The sequence below is a fragment of the Agelaius tricolor genome, unplaced genomic scaffold (assembly GCF_023055355.1).
Source record: "Agelaius tricolor isolate 1412-34295 unplaced genomic scaffold, bAgeTri1.0.p SCAF_6, whole genome shotgun sequence".
In the NCBI taxonomy this organism is placed as follows: domain Eukaryota; kingdom Metazoa; phylum Chordata; class Aves; order Passeriformes; family Icteridae; genus Agelaius; species Agelaius tricolor.
Window position 1 is genome coordinate 39305434 of NW_027269266.1, and position 20242 is coordinate 39325675.

The 20242-nt window shown below is 41.7% G+C and overlaps 1 protein-coding gene across 3 annotated transcripts in view; it reads left to right on the top strand.

Annotated features, from left to right (window-relative positions):
- Window positions 1-20242, top strand: part of TGFBR2 (transforming growth factor beta receptor 2) — a 61251-nt gene that overhangs the window by 18542 nt on the left and 22467 nt on the right. For all 3 annotated transcript variants that reach the window (XM_071429419.1, XM_071429418.1, XM_071429420.1), the window contains 2 exons: window positions 9316-9487; window positions 11150-11340. In XM_071429419.1, the coding sequence (XP_071285520.1) occupies window positions 9316-9487; window positions 11150-11340 (363 nt within the window). The remainder of the gene's footprint in view (window positions 1-9315; window positions 9488-11149; window positions 11341-20242) is intronic.

A 20242-nucleotide genomic window follows, 5' to 3' on the forward strand; every position in this document is an offset into this window, starting at 1 on the left:
TTACCAGGATCCAGCTTTAGCAGGATTTGATAAAAACCTTAAAACCTCCACCCTTTTAATTAATTGCAATGAACTTATGTGATGGTGTGTGTCTGCCAGGCCAGTGCTTAGTTACTTGTAGCTATTCAGAAAGTTAGGCAGGATGAGTCCTTATACTAAATAAGAGTAAAGTCCTGTAGCAGTGTAATTTGTGAGTGTGTGGCCAAGCACGTATGTTACTATTTTTGATTTCTATGTGTCTTTGGTGGTGCATGGTCTATGGGAGTTGAGAGCAGGGCTCCCTCTGCACAGCGTGCTCTGCTGTCACAGCAGAGCCAGAACAACAGTTGTCATTGTAAGGGAAAAACAGGAACTGTACCAATGTGCCCACCAACTCTGTCCATCAGAAGAACCACAGCTGCAATTCCCCATGGGAAGGATGATAGGGTTTGGCAATACCATACAGCAGGAAGCTCCTAGCACTTTTGAAATTTGCCTCTTTGCCTGTACCATGGATCCTAATGTGTTCTAGTGCCCAGAAGTTTAGCAGAAGATGCAGTCCCTTGATCTGAGACATAGTCTTCAAACCTTCTCTGCCTTCCTCCCACCTGTAGCCTGTCCAGTGAGGATGCACCTAAAAAGGCAGACAAGATTGCCTTTGCATTAAGCAGATATCCCAAGACAAGCATTAAGGACTGCTTGTAAGTAAGAAAGTGATGCCTCCCAATAAGCAGCACTGTTACCTTAAGAATATGATCAATTTCTTTTATGATCTCATGGGCCTTTCAGTTCACATGTGAAATTGAGCACATTCAGTGGCCTTGCAGATAAACTGAAGTGCCAGGTTGTGTCTCTATGGAATACTTCATGGCTAATAGAAATAGCTTAGCCATAACATTTTTAGCAAATAAATTCTGTTCCACCTGTACTGGGTGGGCTTCTGAATTTCCCTGTTGGAAACTGGGAGTTTAATAAATAGACCCTTGAAAACAGGGTAAATGGCTCTTTAAGATGGATGTTCCTCATTACTTTTGTCATAAGAGATATAAGGGGAAGAAATATAAATTAAGCTTTCGGAGGCAATATGTGCCTCCATCAGGACAAATGATTCACCTTCCCCATTGCTATTATGAAGAATTAAGAGCTCTATCATACTTTGAAGCAGGCAGGCAGTGGTGTGACTACTGAGGGAACAGGAGTGGAGAGAAGCAGGTTACTATAAACAGACTTTCTTGACTGGCTGAGGGAAGAGATGCAATGGGTTCAGAAACTCTGTTCAACCTGCATAGAAGGTACAATTGCATGTGTTTGTGGAACCTTGCATGGGCAAGGTTCTGTAGCAGAGAGTAGAGACATATTTGTGTTTTTCTGAGTCAGAATTGTTCCTAATTATGTATGTTCTAAATGTTAGGGGGTCTTCCACAGAGACTCATCTGTCATGAAAAAATATTACAGAAATAACTGTATTATGCTTGAATGACTGCTGTCTATTTTCAGACCATATCAGTTGGAAAAATAATATTTGTACAAAGCTGAAGTGTTTATACTCTTTCAGCTCTGTTTCAAGTAAAGTAATGACAGCTTTCACTGAGCAGAGGAGAATACAAAAGGAGGTTTAGATGCAGAATATGCTTCTTAGTGCACAGGTCAGAGTTAGTTATGCAAATGTCAGTTCTGAACCATGAATCATGCTTATTCCAACAAAGCAGGAAAGCTGTTTTTGCTGATCTTCAGAACCAGATGAGCATTGCTGTGTTCGATGTCCATTGGGTATTTGAAGTCCCAGGAGGGGTTAACCACCGAAGACAACTTCCAGTAAATTCCAAACTCAATGCATTATGCAGGAAAAAACCTAGACCCTGTAGTCATAATTGAATAAATTGAACTTGCTGTTATATCACATATGGTTCCCCATTCCTGTGTGCTTTGTTAGGGAGGCTGTGGGTTAAAGTCAGGAGAAGATGAAATGTCCATTTAAGTGCCCTATGGGAAGCCATCATTTAGATTTTTTTCAGCCTCTTTGCTTGGAGACAGTATTCTTTTGTTCCGCCAGCCATGGAGTGCTAAATAGTGGCCAGAAAATGCATTGCAAGTTAAGGATCCGCAGGTGAAAATCTATCTCATTATTTGAGGCATCACAATAATGTTTTCAGAATGCTTTCACACTTCTATTTTAAGTGCTGAGCTGGAGTCTCCTCTCACCTGCACTGCTGTCAGTCAGTCATGACAGTGAGCTCTGTTCTTAGGCATGTTTGAGGCACTGCCGGGCCCTGTACCAGAGAGAAGAGCCTAGCCCATGATTAAAACTGCTAATGATCACTCATTTTGGAAATAGTGGATAAAAATAGTGGTATTTTAATGCCTTAAGTACAAAAATTATCTTCATCTTCAGGATCTCCAGTGTGCTGTTCCCTCTCTTATTTTCTCTGGTTGTGTCCCTTCCCCCAGCTCCTGTCAGATTTGATTCTGTGTCTGTGTCAGTGCCTGCAGCAATCCCTGCAGCAAAGTTTTGCCAGTTCCACTTGCTGTTAAAAGCCAGTCACTTCTACTGCAGAGGCAAGTTAAATGGAGTTTTCCAACTCCTGCCCCTTTTCCTTTTGTCTTCTCCCTCTGCATGTACCTGCCCCTATACTTTGCCTGCTGGTAGGTGAGAAATGTTGTTTTCCCAAATTCAGTGCAGTTCATCAGTGGTTTTCTGGCTTTCCTTTCTTCTGCCTTGGCCTTTCTTCACCTGGGGGTGGCCAAACTACTCTTGCCTAGGTCTAGCAGGTCAACATGGCTTACCCAGTCTGCTCTCTTCTTTCCTAGCAGACTTCTCAGTCATGGCTGAAGAGCTGGTCGCACAAACCTCAAAAAGCCTGTGGGCCCCACCAAATCGTTCTTTGGTGTGATAGGTGTGACTTGCATTTTTTTCATACAATGGGCAAAAGCTTTAACATGACGGGGGAAGCCATGAGATACATCTCCTCCAAGTAGTTCACAAAGTACTGTGTTCGAACAGGAGGTTATTTTGGCTTTTATCCACTGCTGAGCCCCTGAAATTTGCAAAAGTGCAATCAGTACACTCAAAGGCACAACTTTAAGTACTGACTAAGGCAGCTGTTGTGCTCTGTGGTAGTCAGTGATCTGTGACTACGCATGATAAAGATCGAGGCTGAGAGATTCTGCAGACCAATCCATAGGAATGTGGTTTCCTGGAGTCCTGCCACAGGGATAGTTAAACATTCATGGAACCTGTTTTCCTCTGACATATTTTAGTTGTACGTAAAAGATAGCACATGTTTGGCTTTACAGAGGCTGTCTCAGCACTCTTGATAATCATTGTTGTTAATCTTAATAGAAACAGTCACAAAAGCATAAAAGTCCTGTACCCATGGTAATCCTACTGGGGTAGCTCATGGTTGAGATAAAGGACTGCACCCAAAGCTGTGTCCAAGACAGTGTGAACATTGTGAGCTCATACTCACATGGTGAAAATAAGAGTATGTACCAGAGTGACACTCCATTTCAGCTCAGATGACATTAAGCTTAGAAATGGCAGCTGCAACTGAAAAACTGAAAATACATATTTCATAGGGTTACCCTGAAGTAACCTTATGAAACCCTCCCTGTTGTGATGGGAGTTACTAGGTGATCTGCAGTGTTGCCAGCTCCTGTGATTTTGTGATGAGTAATAGGAATACAGCTATTTTTCTTGAAGATCCACCTCCTGGATCCCAATGATTTATTTTCATTTTATCGTGTCTTTTATTCTAGTTAGACAGTAATTCCAACCCTCCTGCTCATGGCCAAAGTTTCAAAACATGTCTCAAAAAGCACTCTTAAGAGTACAGACAGCAATGGCAAGTAAGGAAGAACCCAACAATTGTGTTTTTTGGTTGCTTGGGATTTGTCTTTTTGCTTTTCAGGGGGTTTTTGGTTGTGTTTTTTCCCTTCCTTTATTTCCATGATTTGTCTGACAAGTCTTGTGATTTTGTAACTCATGATTTTTTTTATCTTGAGGATTGATTATGTTTCCATCTTCACTTCCTTGTATTACCACACTGGACACAATCAGTCTGTTTAAGAGTACCCATCAGGATATACATCCAGGTCTTGAAAGCAAAACTCAGGTCATGCATTTTCCTTGACTCTCTCACTCCTGCAATTAATTCATCAATATGTGTAAGGCAAATTTAATGAAGCTGGCAGTGTCTCCGTAACTGTCAAAGTTCCACTAGGACTGTAGATCATGTGCTGGGGATAGTAGTCAAAACAGAAGTCATGCTGTGTTTAGTACAGTTCCTGGCAAAACTTGATGTCTTTCTGTTGGATGAGAAGGCAATTCAGTTTGGATGCTCTTCATAGCTGCTACTGTGCTTTCTAAACACAGATATATGATGTCATGGAGCTGTGCTCTTTGGGAGAACAAGGACAATCTACTTCAAGGCTCTCTGATACAGACAATGTCCTCCTGGCAGATTTCCATGATGTAGTGGAGTGAAATCTTCAAATCTCTCCCATCAGGTGGAATTATCTCACAGCAGCTGAATAGTTGAGTTCCCATCCCAATGTCTCTCTCAGCATTTTTTTGGGGGGGGAGGATGGGATCTGCCTGCTGTTTTATAAGTATACGTGTGCCAGAGACACTGGATGAGAGAATAGAAGTGCTGTGACAGGATTTTACAAGATAGGAGTAAGAGAAATTGGCTGCTGTTTCTGAAATGCATCCGAAGACATAAAAAATTTTCCAGTGTAGATATTTCCAAAAAGACAGCATGTTAGTTTGGGCTTTATTTAATGTTGTTAGCTTGTGAGAATTCTGTAATGGTTTTAAAAATAAGAGAAAAGTAAACTACAACGTTAGGCCTCAATAGAAGTTACGTATCTACAGACAACAGATGCAAAGCAAACCACTTCAACAAAGTCAATAGACTTTGGGTGAGGTGTCCTGTTTATGATGTCCTAGGAAATCATAAATAAAGATGTGAACCGCAGAAGAGAAGTGATATTCTGCAAGCCTGGCTCCACCAGAATCTATGGAGTGGACATTTCTAATGTGACTGCTCTAGTGTGTCTTCTGTAATGTCCAGCCCACATGTTGACTTGCATGTTCCATACATTTTAACCACAGTGGCTGATCTCTGCTGAACTGGTTGGCTGAAAGTTTCATAGCCAAGAAAGCACAGTCTTTTATTTGGAACCCTCTCCGTGGACAAAGAAGCAAAGAAAGCTAGAATTAGGCTTCCTGTAGAAGTCAAAATAAGAAAACTAACATTAGACAGTGGGTGGCAAATTCAAATTTTAGGAGACAAGCACACACTTTAGGATGGCTTCATTCACCTTTGCAAATCTGTGATTTCTCTTTTAACTTTTTCATTATATCCACTTTTTTTTCTTGCAAAATCAAAGGTTGCTGCTGTCCACAGTATTCAAGTGACTTTGATTTTCTTAACAGGAGAAAATCTTGAGATGGCTCGTGTGGTATGAGGAGTGCAGCAGGATAGTCAAATACTTTTAGAGGTGAACATTTAAGTGACTACAAGTAGAGGAGCATTCTGCTGGTCCTGAACCACTCCTTGCTTATGAATCCCTCAGGCAATGAGTGAATACACTTTCCTAGGGAAGAATCCTACTGATTTGTCATTCTCCAGGCAGGACTTGGTTGATTTAGGATAGGTGTGAGTTCATGTGACTTGGAAGAAGACCCATCTTTTCAGGATTTCTAAATTCTCAGAGTCTAGTAGCCATCTGTAATCAAAGAGTGACATCAAAGTTCCTATCTAACTCCAGATTTCCTCTCAGGCCATCTGCAGGGTGTGGTTTCAGCGTCAGATGGAAAAAGTCAAACATGGCTTTAGTTTGGAATTAGATGGGTTATCACAGTGGACAAGGCCAAGGAGTAATAACAAACAACAGACCTACATCTGCTAGAGCATTATGACAGTCTTACGGAAAGTAAACTGCAGTCTCACTTTAAACCAAGTGTTGAAGCATGGAATAAAATTTGTCCACCTGGGCAGTTTAGACAGTTTTTTGAGCTGCCAGAGGCATGAATAAAGAGTTACTGATCTGTCAGCCTCTGTTAGAAGAATTTTGGGGAGAAAATACAAGTGTAGTCAGTTCTGGAAGTCCCAAAACCCCATTAGCTTTTGATAGTAATTAAACCTGATCAGAAATTACTTGGTCCTAACTGGACAACCTTTTGCTACTGTTGCTAGTGGTTAAACTAATGCCTACCTTAGAAACTTAAGGTTTGTGACCTTACAGGGGATTGCTGCTTTCCAGATGGCTTTTTTTTCCTTTATTTATTCTTTTTTTTTTTTTTTTTTATCAAGTAGTTTGGGTTGGATATCCCTCCTTGGAAGAGGTCCAAACATATTTATTTTAATCCATTTGTTCCAGTGGGTGAGCCTTGGTAGAACTGGCAAGCCAGGGATGGCATAGGAACCAAACCCTTTCTCTCAACAAATATAATGTGCTTGAAATAGTTTACTTAAGGACCCACCTTCATTTGGCTCTTGGCTCCAGTGCTGCGGGCACTGGAGGGGACTGAGTCATGTTCATGGCACAGGCATCCATCGTGCCACAGCTGCCATGTGAGCTCAGAGCTGAAAGCAGCATAGATGCAGCTGATGCCTTTCCCCTGTTCTCAGTTGCAGGCACCCCTGCCACAGGTTTCCTGTGTACATTTGGGTGAGTCACTTCACCTCTCCCTCAGTATTTGTCTCTATTTTCATTCCAGGCTTTTAGCACCATGGATTGGGGTTTTTTCTGGGTAGAGGGACAGTCCCTCACTATCAGGTTGCTTGGATCATTACTGCAACCTAGATAAGTTATGACAGCTATTAGTTTCTCTTCAGCATGTGGTAAGGAAGAAGAGATGTACACCATCCAGAAGAGATGTCCCATTTGCTATAGTGAGGATTATGTTGACATGTATTTCATAGAATAGTACATTCAAGACCTTCTGAGTTCCTACCACACCTGCTTCAATGAGGCTTTGTTCTTCTACATGGCTACTGGGAGTTGTTGCCACACAACAGAACAAGAAATGTTTACCTGGGGCTTAAAATTCCGCCAGCCCATAATATCCTGCCAGCATTCTCCACCCCTGTAAGAGCTCCCAGTGTTGCAAATGGGGTGGCACACCTCTCTTGGAAAAGTAGCAATGTTTATTTTGACAAAGCTTGATAGTAAACCTGACAGTGCTATAACAAGCTTTGATGGCGACAAACACTTGGTTATTTACTGCATAGAGGACAAGGTGGGACAAACTGTCAGAGACACCCTCATGTTGAGTCATGAGGTTCAGAAAGGACCCCCTCGCATTCTAAACCCCTTTCTCAGGTGGTTTCCATGTGTGTCTGGATCCAGACCTAGTTCCAGGCTAGGAACTTAGGCCTAAAGGATTATATGAGCACAAGCAGTCCTTTATCTCACTTAGCTAAGATTTCAAAGTTTCAGCATGCTTATTCCCCTTTCACTTACTGAGTATTTAGTGCAATAAGTATTCTCACAACTTCAAGAGGCATCCCTGTTCAAGGGGAGATCCTGGCATGCAGCCCACAGCTGTGCAGGAGAGCTCAGCAGACCCTGGGCTGTTCCCTATTTATGGAGTAAGATGATTGACTTATAGTAGTATTTGCATGCCAGCTGTATTTTGCTTGGCGCATGCTCAACTAGACCTCAGCTGCTGAGTAAGTTTTATGGCCCTCAGCTATTGTGCTGTTATCTGTCTTCCCAGAGTCCAGCTTTAAGCCAGGTGCAGCCCTCACAACCACCACTGCTAGCTCTTGCTTGAGCCAAAAGCAGGGAGGAGCACACTGCCACACCCAGTGAGCTCATCCTAACCACCCCTCTGGTAGCATCCTCTTCTATACCATAGAACCATTGCAAGTTTTGCCACTGAGTATAGTGGCTGTTAGATCAGAAACCTTAGGTCAATACCAGAGCATGCTAGTGATGAGAAAGATGTGTGGTTTGGATGGAGAGAGGAAACCTTCCTCTCCATCTTTCACAATGGTTCAGAACTCAATTGAAAATGAAAAGAGGCTCTTTTATTTCCTCCTGGAAAAATCATGTGTATTTATTTCCTGTAGTAAAATAGTCTAATGGTAGTAAAAAGTGAAGTTCTAGAAGGAAAAAATTGATTTCTCAGCTAATTGAGTAGAGAGAGGGGGAAATTATAAATCCCTGGTTGCCTATTACAGGTTGACTAGCAACATTTGGCTACAGAAAGCAATATGAACACAGTTTTAACACACAGGTGGCTACAAGAGAAGGGCTGTGCTGCATGTAAGCCCAGTATCTCCTCAAAGTGGTTCACCCTACTTTTCCAATTACATTGCGAAGTGAGTCAGACTGAAACTGTTGTTGATGGTCTGCTCCACTTCAGATAGTTGCATGTTCGTTTTAGCTTTAGGAAGAATTTTGTGTCAGCATTTTCTGTTCCTTGTAGTTACACTGTCTTTTCAAAATAGTTTTTGAGCTAAAAGGATGTTTCCTGAAGTTCAAACAGTGGTGCAAAAATATCTCTTTCCTTACTGCTGCCACACTGAAGCAGATGGTAAGTACTGAGACTCAGAACCAGTAAGCATCTAATTACTCAATTTCTGGGTGCAGAAAAGTAGCTGTTGGGTCAAAGACAGGCTGTCATTGCAAGTTAGTTTGAGTTCAAGTCCCCTGCAGTTGGCCCAGTTAGACTCCTGCAGTAGATCACATGAGCTGTACAGATGCCCTATTGCATTTCTAGCTTGAGTTTCACCCACATCCTCTGGCAGGCCATCTACCTTAAGCTCAAAGTCTGTTCCAGCTCTGTGGTTTTTATGTGTGAACAGTAATCAGATTAGAGATGACACCTAGGTTATGCCTCAGGTTAGGAAAGACAAAATTGCGAAATTCATGCTGATCCATGTTATAATGATGTCACACAGCCAATGTGCATTCTCAGTGTGGAACCCACAGTTACAGTGGCACACAGACCATGATGCAGTGTTATACATGGGGGACAGATACACTGCCTGTAAGTAATGCAAATGGGTGAGTGCAGAGGAGCTATTTCAGCGCAAACTGGTTTTGGAAAATGCATAATTCTGCAAATTGCTTAGCAACTTTTGCTCCCTCTGAAGTCAATAGAAGTTCATTTCGCTTTTCAAATTCACTTTGATTAACCTGGTCTTGACATCATGGCACTTACCTTGTTGTAAAGAAAATTGGTAGCTGTGAAAGATCAAAGATTTTCTAATTTAAGGTAAGAGGAAATGTTTGCTGCTGATGAAAACCTTATCTTCATAATAAGCAATAATGCAATCTGATCATCTACCGTTATTGAGTTTTCTTTTTTTTTTCCTTAAGCTGAATTTACATCACCTGTAGAAAGAAATAAGGAAAGTGGACTGAAAATGTCAAACCTATGCAAGTTTTGTGATATTAAAGTAACAACCTGCTCAAACCAACATCAGTGTAGGAGTAACTGCAACATCACTTCTATCTGTGAGAAGAGTAGTGAAGTCTGTGTTGCTGTATGGTAAGTTATTTCTTCATACAGGTGGGGACAGGAGCACACCCTCATTCATCACTGCTTAGTACTTTACTTGATTGCTCTGATATTCAGAATGTCCCTGCTCCCTCATCAGGCTTTGCTCTCCTGCTTCCAGCTCGTATCTCTGCATAGCATACCAAGAGTTGCTTGAGGTTAACAATTCTGATATGAAATGTTCTGGGGACTTGCTTTTTTCTAAAACAGTTCTGTTCCAGCTTACGCTGTTATTGGAAAAGAGGCATGGTTTTGTGCAAGCCATTAAGTTATATCCACCCACAGCACTCAAGAGTAGAAACAGATTTCAGGCTCAAGAGAGGATTGTAGTGACAGTTGCTGAACAAAGACAATTCTCTCTCAGGTTTCAAGGGAACTAGATTATGTAGGTTTATCACAAGAGGCTTATTGCCATGTATAGGTAGAAATATTTCCTCTTAATGGGAAAAAACTTCTGTGTAGGTAGAGACTTTGATGTAGGCATGATACTTTTTATGTAGCCTCTGTCTAGGTTCAAAGAAATCAAGAGTTTATGAAAATGGATTGTAAATCTTTTTTGGATTTATTTGCTTTAAGCTTGGGTTCCAGTCTAAAAACTGGGGCATCCCTTGCCCTTTCATAAATGGGAATCCAGTCCTACCAAAGAAAGCCAGAACCACTCTTAATGAGTTAATAACTGGACTAAAGGAACACAACAGAGTGTTTGCAGCATTGCTGCTGATTTAGTAAAATAATTAGAACCACTTCCAGAGGGACATAACTAATTCATGTACTGAGGGATTAGTTGTGTCCATTGAATTGAGATGTTCAGCATAATTGGAAGTAGGCATTTCAGTTCAGGATCAGTCCAGTGTGCTTTTCCATATTTCTCCTGTGATTCTTCAGTAAGTCATTAGTGTCTATTATTGCCATAAAAAGGAGCTGTTGTAAAATTTAAGTTACATGTTGGATTTTTCATGACCATTTATCCAAAAGGCAAGTAAGTTGAGAACTGTAAAGTGCTTTTTTGCCAACAAGTCTTTTGTCAATGAAATTAAATCTCTGGACCAGGACAAAGCACAGGAATATGGTCCAGATTATGAGCTGTAAATATTTCCCTGACTGTGAGGCAACTCTAACTTGCATCAGTTTTTATGATTGATATTTTGCTGGGGTGTTTTTGGTTGGTTGAGGGGGGGGTTTTGTATATAACTCCTTCAGTGCACAAACTGTGCTGATTGTAGGCTTCGAAAGCAAAATGAAAGGACCAACTCACTATAAATTCTCTGATTTTGAGGAAATAATTCAGTTTTTATTGTAATTTCCCACAGATTTTTACTGTCTGCTTAGTGACCACAAAAACCAAAAGTATGTTCTGAAGTTCACAGCAGTTCATCAAGCATTAGCTTGAATAATTCCAAGTGAAATTTTCAGAAGCACTCTTGTGAGCTTAGCAGGAATATGATACAGGAATAGCTGTGCCATTGTACAAATGTGAGGAGCCCAGACAGTGCCAAATTTGCCCCATTCAACAAAGACAGAGAAAAACATAGGATGCTCTTTAAATACCATTTATGTTCTCAAAAGAGGTGAATTTTGGCCAGACGTGGTCCTGTCTGCTCCCTTTATAAAATATTCCTTTTTTGATTTCAGTTTTCTCCTTTTCATTTTTAGGAGACAGAATGATGAAAATGTGACATTAGAAACAATATGCCACGACCCCCAGGAAGCACTGTATGGTCACTTTTTGGATGACTATAAATCAGAGCAGTGTTTGATGAGGGAAAAGAAGGACGATGGGGGATTGATGTTCATGTGTTCCTGCACAGGTGAAGAATGCAATGATATGCTCATTTTTACATCAGGTAGGTTTAATAATTTACCTTGCATTCCTACATTCCTTGCAAGTAATATTAACTGTGTTAATATTAACTGTGTTATACCCATGTCCTTTGGAATTGCATTTTGTGGGGGAGAACTTCTAATGGCAGCTGCTCTTTTAGTCTTTCTTGAATCTTGCAAAATCTCAATCTTTCTTTTCTGTGTTCTGAGGGTACTTCTTCCTGCCAGGCTGTCCTCATTTTGAAGTAAGTCTCATATTCAGCTCAAGATATTGCACTTAAAAGCTGATGGAAGATGAAAGCAGGATGTTTTCAGTTGTTCGGTTGGCACACCAAAATGCAACACATGCTAATTACATTATGAAATCTAAAGTAAAGCAAATGCCATTTTTAAGGTCCTACCTTTTCTAAAAGGCTGTATTGCCTGAGTGTGTTATCTGCATATAGAGATGTTACTGATAACCTGATAGAATGTGAATTTTAAGTCAGCTTCTCTGGTGTAACTGACCATCTGCACCTCCCTTGTGATGAGTGCGAAGAAGCTAGGTTCCTTCTCTGGGGAATGTATTCCCCCACACCTATATGGCACAAGGCAGTGTATGTGAGTTCAGGTAAACCAGGGAAATGTGAGTGCTGACCAAACCACAAGTGCATAACCCATCCCCCTTCCACTCCACGAGCTCTGATGCGGGCCACTGCAGACACAATGAAGGCAGTACAGGTATGTGCAGTGTTGGTGGACCTCCTGCTGCACACACAGATGTGTGTGGGTGCACACACCCCTTTTGCTTTATTTTGTCCTACCTGCTGTGATTATTTTACTGAGACAAAGTCAGGTTTCTGACAGGGAAGGGTGAGGTATCCTATGGAGAAATTGATGTATTCACACTTCTGAAGCGGTGTGGCACACCACACTCATCCCCATCACCCATAAATTCCTCAGAAAAGGATATAATTAGGTCCTTGTTACCTCAGATAATGAAGGCTTGGGATGCAGTTTCCACTCCTAGGAAACCTGGTGTGGGACTGCGCTGAGGTGAATGACTATGTGAGCAATTGTAGCTCTGACTTCCTAGCCTCCAAGAAGGCCAACTAGTTTAGGTCACAAAGCCACACCAAATTAGCCAAGAGCAAGCTAGCATGTCTTTGCTTCCCTTGGCCCAGGCTATCCCTTTCTGGTGCCAGCCCTCATCCCCGTCTTCCTCATCCCCTCATCAAGCTTGATTTGAAACCAGACAACATGACTGCTCATCTGTGTTTGTGTGACCAACCCTTACTTGGGTGACCTTTAAAGGATTTGGAATATATACTGGTATTGATATGAGCACAAGTGATAGACCCAGGTAGAGAGATTGCTTGGTTTTTTTTTTAAAGAATGTGTCCCCAGAGAAGAGATCTTACTCTGTGTCAGCTGCCTAGTGTTTTTGTACAATATGAGCCACACCCTTGTGGATTTTGGCTAAATTTTGTGTTAGCCACGTTATAGCTGTTTTTCCTGGAGCTATGTAGCTGAATGAAATCACTGATAAATGGGTGTCTTTGGTGTGTATGGTTATTAAAACCTTTCTAAAATTCAGCACCAAGTGCCTTGATATCTATGAACTCTGCAGCTCACTCACACTTCCAGATCAACCCACAAGGAGTAGTAGAAGTTTAAACCCAGTCTTTTTACCCAAATTCCTTTCACTCTTCCAAGTGAAGCCTTTCCTTCTAGGTCACGTGCTGTGAGCACTTCAGGTGACTCATGAAAACCATGTGCTGCATTCATATGTATCAAGTGAATAACTACAGATAAAAATTAAAGTAATGTAAAACTTCACTCTGTAACATTTCCAGTTCATTCACAAACACAGGCATTAACTCTAGTCAGGAGGGGGGAGAATTGAGGCTTTGTCATTCCTTTTTTATTGTTGTGGATTAGTGTTTCTTTTAAATGAAAACAGCCCCTTTGGGTTGCTTGCCTGGTTAGCCATGGCAGGAAGACAAACGATTTTTACAGTATCAGACATGCGGTTTCCTGTCTGTGTTTAACTTTGAGCAGAACATCACAGCCAGCTGGTCCATGGCTCCTCCAGACAACTAGATAATAGCCTGTAATAATTTTGCCTTTGGAATGACTGTCATCCAGATCTATTCTGTACATTGTTCTTGCAGGTTTTTTTTTCCCTCTACATTTCTTATACAGCAGAACAAGAACTTTTTTGCAGTGGTTTTGCACATCTAGTTTTAGAGAACAAGATGAGAGCTACTCTAAAAAAACCTGATAAAACAGTGATTTTAATAATTTATTAGCAGAAACGGAGATAAAAAAAGATTGTAATTTTTCACCTGTTGATCACAGCATTTCCTTTTGAGGTATTGTTGTAAATGACTGTGTTTTACCTCTTCTTCCTGTATGCACACTTAAGGCAGACCAGGTTTAGTTTGTTGCTGGTGTTTCTGAGGTAAGAATAAAAACCCTGGTTAAGACAGCAAGTTCTAATTTCCACCAGAGCTTAGTCACTGAATTCCAGTGATTCACAGCTGAGCTGTTATTGCTTATGGAAGAATTGGTTTATAGCACTATTGGCTTGCATGAGTCTTGACTATGAAGGGCAAACCTCCTGACTCCATTTTTAGACACAAGCATCTAAAGTTTTGGGTATTGGAGGTGTTGTGACTCACTCAAGAGTGACTTTAGAAATGTTTTAAGTAGATACATGAAAATCAAATGCCTGTTTATTGTATGGATTTTCATTTAAATTGCCAATCTGCAAGATAAGCAAGACACAGTCAAACACATGCCTAAATATGCCTGTAGTTCTGCTGTGTCAGGGGACTGACCCTGATTCAGATCCCTGGCACTCCAGGCCACAGGCAGCTGGTGGAAAATACTGAGTGCAAATCACTCCAAATAATGTTCTGTACTTCTTGGAGAAATAACATGCAGGAGACAGGTAACCATTGTAAATCTGACTACTCTGTGTTTATTTTTTAATCACTCTCTTTTTTTTGCCAAACAAAATTGTGGGTGACTGGCAAGCAGTTTTCACCCTTGCGGTGGAAAAATGCTTCTCACAGCAAATCTCAATGCCAGTGTTTTGTAATTATTATTTATTCAAAAGTCTAATGTTAGTATTACCAGAAGGCAAAGCCAGGGAGCAAAACCACTGGAAAAGATTAGCCAGAATTGGGGTAAAAGGCCTTGAGTGGCTAGAAGTCGGCTAGGTAGCAGACAGAGGCCTGGTCCTTCTGTTGTGGAAAAAATGAGATCAGGACTAGACTACAAGGGCTTTTTGCACCCTGATGTCTGGTTGTGTCTGGTGAATCTTCTGAATCTTGATTTACCTTCATCTGCTTTGATCTGCTGGGATGAATCAGGTCTGTCTGTAGTTGTTTGCACAGTCCCAGTCCTCCTGTGATGTTTGGGCAGCTTTGTTCCTCTGCTTTCCCTTCACCACACCTCCCAGCCGTCAGCCAGTGCGAGCATGACAGCTGCCTAACAAAGCTGGGCTTTGCTAACTATCCCAAGTTCTTTGACTGAAGTTAAGCCTGGTTTACCCTAAGGGACCAAGCAGTACTGTGCCCTTTCCAGCCCCACATCCAACCTGTTCTCCATGGACAGAAATGACAGGGTACTCACTATAGACAAGAAGATGGGATTCCTGCATGTTACTTAGTGTATGATCTACCTACCTGCTGTGCAATGGAACTCCTTCCTCTTGTGCAGCTTATTTAGGCACAGTCATTTATCAATATGCAAACCAGCAGTGGAGACTGCAAACAAGAAAACAAATCCTTTAAATACTGTTACCAATATATATGCAGTTGTTATCCTGGGCATCATGTTCAAATCCAAGCAACAGTGCAGAGAACTCAAAAGTTGGAACCAGGATTTCAACACAGCTCTGTTTTGTTTATAGTTGTTTCATTCTAACTGACATGGTGGTAATTTTTTATCCTCGCCTGTCTCTTGCCATGCTATGCATATCTCCATGAAGCTTGCAACCAAGGTGTCTGTAAGATTGTTTAGGTAGACTGTGTTCACCTACTGCAAGATGAAGTCATTATTTTGGGCATTCCCACCACACCCAGATATGGGAGAAACCTTAAGCAGCAACTCTGAACCATCCAGACAGCTGCCTTGAAATACCCAAACCTCAGTGACAGAGATGACTGACAGGTCAACAAGAGTTTATGAGAATAATGAAGATAATTGGGGAAGTGTGTCGGGGGAGGGAGGGTGTTGTGCTACTTTTTAGCAGGTTTTTTTTTACTTCATATTGATCACGGTTTTTTACAGAGTTGGCTAATTGAGAGTGTAAGGGACATGCCTATTTGATTAATCAATTGTGGCTGAGTCATTTGCCTGAACAAATTACAGCCTGTGGATTTGCAGTGCTCCAAGTGCTGTGATTTCTCACTGTGTACAGTTGTTACCTGGGAGAGCTGGTGCTGCTCTGCTGCCTGAATCACCACAAGCATGCCTATGTGATGCCTTGTCCTGTGCCCAGACTGCAGGAAATATGAATAATGTTTCAGAATGTCCTTAACTTCGTACCTCTCATTTGTCTCTAACATGTTGATCCTGTGTTTTCCTTTCTTTCTCTCCTCTTCCTCTCCTTACTAGAGTCAAAGTGTTAGTGATTTTACTTGACTTCATAGGAGGATCTCAAACTTAAGATCTGTGTGCAAACAGTCACCAGTCCATAAATACTTGTGTGATGAGTTGTCCGGTGCTCAAGGAACATCAGAAGGGAGATGATTACAGCTGGACTGCTTCCAAGTGAATTTTAACAAAGGCTTTCATTAATCTCTCTTTCTGTTATCCAACTAACATGTTCAGAAGGTAACTGTATTCCAGCTGCCCCATAAAAGAGGTCAGTAACATTACATAACATTGCACAGAGCCTCTCACTGCTTGTATATTGGCTTTGTTCTCTATGTTTCCTCTTAGGTATTTGCAGGCACTGGAGTCCCACCCAGTGCCTGCAGCTGTGTGTAACCAAAGGAGAGGCTGTGTAATGCTGAACATCTGATTCACTTAATGGGATAGAAAGGAAATAGAATGAAAAGAGGCTAAAGGAGCCAAAATTTTGTTTGCTCTGTATTATTTATATTGTTTGCTTCTTAGGAAAATAACCATGCTCAGTTCCAGATTTGTGTAAAAACAAACTAGGCACTCCTCTTCCAGTCTGGTTGGCATATTTGTTACAATTTGCATCACTTGAGAGCTTAATAAGTATGGGAATGTGGCCAACCTTTTATCAGGTTGTCATGGAAGAGACTTTAATAATTACAGACAGAAACAAACTGTAACTAACACTGGCAACATAATATTTTGGGAAAGGTTGGAGGGGTGAAACTCAGGCTGAGAATAAAAATAGTGGTTAATGTGTGGCATCTGTTGAAACATATTGAAACTGGAGAGATTGATTTGTTCCAGAAATCCACCAGCAAACAGCAGCAGACACCCAAGCTCTATAACTGAGCCATGTATCACAGAAACTCAGTCACATCATGTAAAGTTAAAATACATTGGCTTTCATATTGCTGAGTAGGAAAGCTCAGCTAAAAAAGTCAAAGTGTGGGAGAGATGCCATGTACACACACTGAAGGGACCTATTAGAATGGCAGAGATAAGGGAATGCATTAGTGGGGTGGAAGATTTTAAGCAAATGGGTGCTGTGCCAGCAAACCAAGGAATTATACTTTGTAGCCAGCAGTGGGTGAATAAAAGCAGCAACAAACTATGTGTTCTGTCTTAGAGTTTAAGAGTTTCTTAGACCTCCTGAGTGCTGAATAGCATACTTGGCAATCAGTTGAAAAATGAAATCCTGCTTACAATAGATGAAATACCCATTAGGTCATTGCTGCCCAGCCTTTTTGCTGAAGTAAGCCACCCAGAGGCAATGAAGTTGCCTCCCTCCCACCCTTGTGACTAAGATGCAGCCATTCCCATCAGGTGACAGATGCATATGCATGACTCTTCTGACATGTAACACATGTAACTGGGTCATGTAACTGGGGTTTTTCCCTGGATGTTAAAGAGAAGTCTTGAGTCCTGATCCCCCTAGGCAGTCATGTGCCAAGGCCAAAACTGCAGGTCTGCAGGGGAGGGCAGCAGTGGGTGTGCCACTGGTCTTCAAAATAGCTCATACTTAACTACCTTTCAGGAAAAGAGAGAAGTGGTGGCACTGGGCATTAACATGCATTAAGTGCTCTGAGAGCTGGGTCTGGTTTGCCAGCCATTTGTTGACTGCAGAGCAACATTTAGGCAGTCACATACCCAAAAGAACAGATGAATGAGTTCCCGTGCCTTTAAGTAAACCCTTAGGGCACAAAGTGTTGGAAGCTGCGCTTGGGTCACAGCAACTCCATGCAATGCTGCAGGCTGAAGGAGGAGTGGCAGCAAAGCTGCCTGGAGGAAAAGGACCTGGGGGTGCTGGTCAGGAGTGTCTGAACACCAGCCAGCAGTGAGAGCAGGTGGCCAAGAGGGCCCGTGGCATCTTGGCCTGTTTCAGAAAGAGTGGAGCCAGCACAACCAGTGCAGTGATTATCCCCCTGAACTCAGCACTGCTGAGGGCACGTCGAATCCTGTGGGCCCCTCACTACAAGAAGGACATTGAGGTGCTGGAGCATGTCCAGAGAAGGACAGCAAAGCTGGGGAAGGATCTGGAGCACAAGTTCTGTGAAGAGTGTCTGAGGGAGTAGGGGTTGTCTAGCTAAGAGAACAGGAGGTTGAGGGGGAACCTTTTTTGGCTTTCTACTACGATTTGAAAGGAGGTTGTAGCAAGATGGGAGTCAACATCTTCCCCCAAATAAGAAGCAATGGAACAAGAGGAAATGGCCTCAAGTTGTCCAAAGGATGTTTAGATTGGATAGCTGGGGAAATTTCTTTGCCAAAAGTGTTGTTAAGCACTGGAACAGGTTCTCCAGGGAAGTGGTTGAATGAGCATCCCTGGAGGTATTTAAAAGATCTGTAGATGTGGCACTTAGAGACATGGTTTAGTGGTAGACTTGGCAGTACTGGGCTTACAGCTGGACTTGATGATCTTAGAGGTCTTTTCCAACCTAAACAATTGCATGATTCTATAGCAGGCCAGGCAGACCTGCCAACTACCGGAGGTAGTGCCCCTCCAGGAGAGAGATTCTCTTTTGGATATCCTGGTAATATCCTTTTCAGACTAAAAGATGAAGACATACAGCTCAAGCACAACTTACTGGCCTTTGACAGACTTTGATTACCTAGTCCAAAAAAAGATCCTGTCACATACAGGAACTTGTTGAAGGAATTCTACCTTCAGGAAAGTTTGCAAGAAATGCCAGGGTTTATTTTCCACTGGATGGTAAGATAGAGCCCACTCTATTTTTAAAATCCATGAAACTCTCTCTTCTGCCATGAGTTGGCTCAGGATAGAGCTGAAGGAGGGGTGAAACTGATTTCCTGCACAGCAAAACTATTAAATTGAAAAAAAAAAATCATCTCCAGCAAGTATGAAAATTTAAAATGTTTCCAAGGAGCTACCATGATTAAAAAAAGCAGGTTAATTTGGAGTGTGGCATTTGAATTTGATTATTACCAAGTATTTTGTGTCAGGATCAACCATTTTCCTAAGGAAACACCCTCCACCCTGAGTAAAAAAGCTCCCCACCCCCCATCTTCAAACTCCCCAAAACAATGCCTATAAAACTAGCAGAAATTTTTAAAAGTTGGATCAACTTTCAGACCACTTTTGTCCTCAAGATAGGGGTTTCAGGGAAAGTATAGAAGTGTCAGAAGCAGAGTTTTTGTTTTGAAAATCAGTATTTCCCACCAAAAAATGTTTTGCTGAAGATTTCCAAGCCATTTTAATTCTAAAAAGGCCAAAATCAGGAATGTACATGAAACACTGAGCTACAGAATTTCATTTCCACTTTAGAGCTCTTCAATAGAGGTAAACTAAATTACTCCAAACAGCTGTTCAGAGTAAATTTCATTTCACTGAAAGTGAAGCATTTTATGGAGCTAGTTTTCATCCAGACAGTACTAAAGAGATGGGCAGGCTTTTCCACATTTTGTTGCCTAGTGCCTTGCTCAGAAATCACTACATGTGCAAGTTTCAAACTCCCATTTTGTAAAAAGTTCTCCCTTGATTCAGAGCAGGTCTTGAACTTGAAGCTGCTGTACCCCACGCATACCAGTCCCCTCACTGCTGGGGATTCAGCACTCACATACTTCTCTTGCCAAACTGCAACATTTGAACAGAAATTCTGTTCAGGCAAAAGCATTCGAAAAGTGTTGGTTTTCATTCCAGTGTGGAATTCAAATCAAACTTTGAAACCTCAGAATTTCTACAAAATGGAGTTTTCCTCCAGTCAGCTCAAAGGGCTGCTTTGTGTCTTGGGATCTTGCAAAATAACTAGATCCCAGTTCTGTGTCTGGGACCATGTTTTGTGACTTTGTGTTTCTGGGAATTTTTAAGACATTGCACAAGCTTGCAATACATCGGTGTCAATATATTTAGCTTGAGTTCTGCTAATATCAAATATATTCTTTCTCTGCTCTGTGGCTTTGACTAGCAGTTGAATAGGCAGCAGCTTTGGAGCTCACAGAAGCAGCAGACAGCAAGGAAGTATTTCTGTCAGTACTGGCTGGGCATTCTGCTGCCCTGCCATTCAAGTGTGTCCTCATTTCACTGCCATTGTTTTACTTATTCCTTCCAAAGTTCAGTGACACTAAAGTTGTATCAAAGGCATGAAAACCAACCTAAAGAATTTGCAAGCTCTAGGGCTTTGAAGCTCCCTGACTGAACAGGGGCTGTACAGTGTTTCCATTTTCCTTGGCACCTGAGCCCTATTCCCTCAAGGCTTGGGTAGTGTTAAGGGTTATGCAGATGGTTTGTGCTTAGTTTAAACCACATACAGGAAGCTTTCTTTTAGCTCAACTTCTCCATTGTTATGCTAT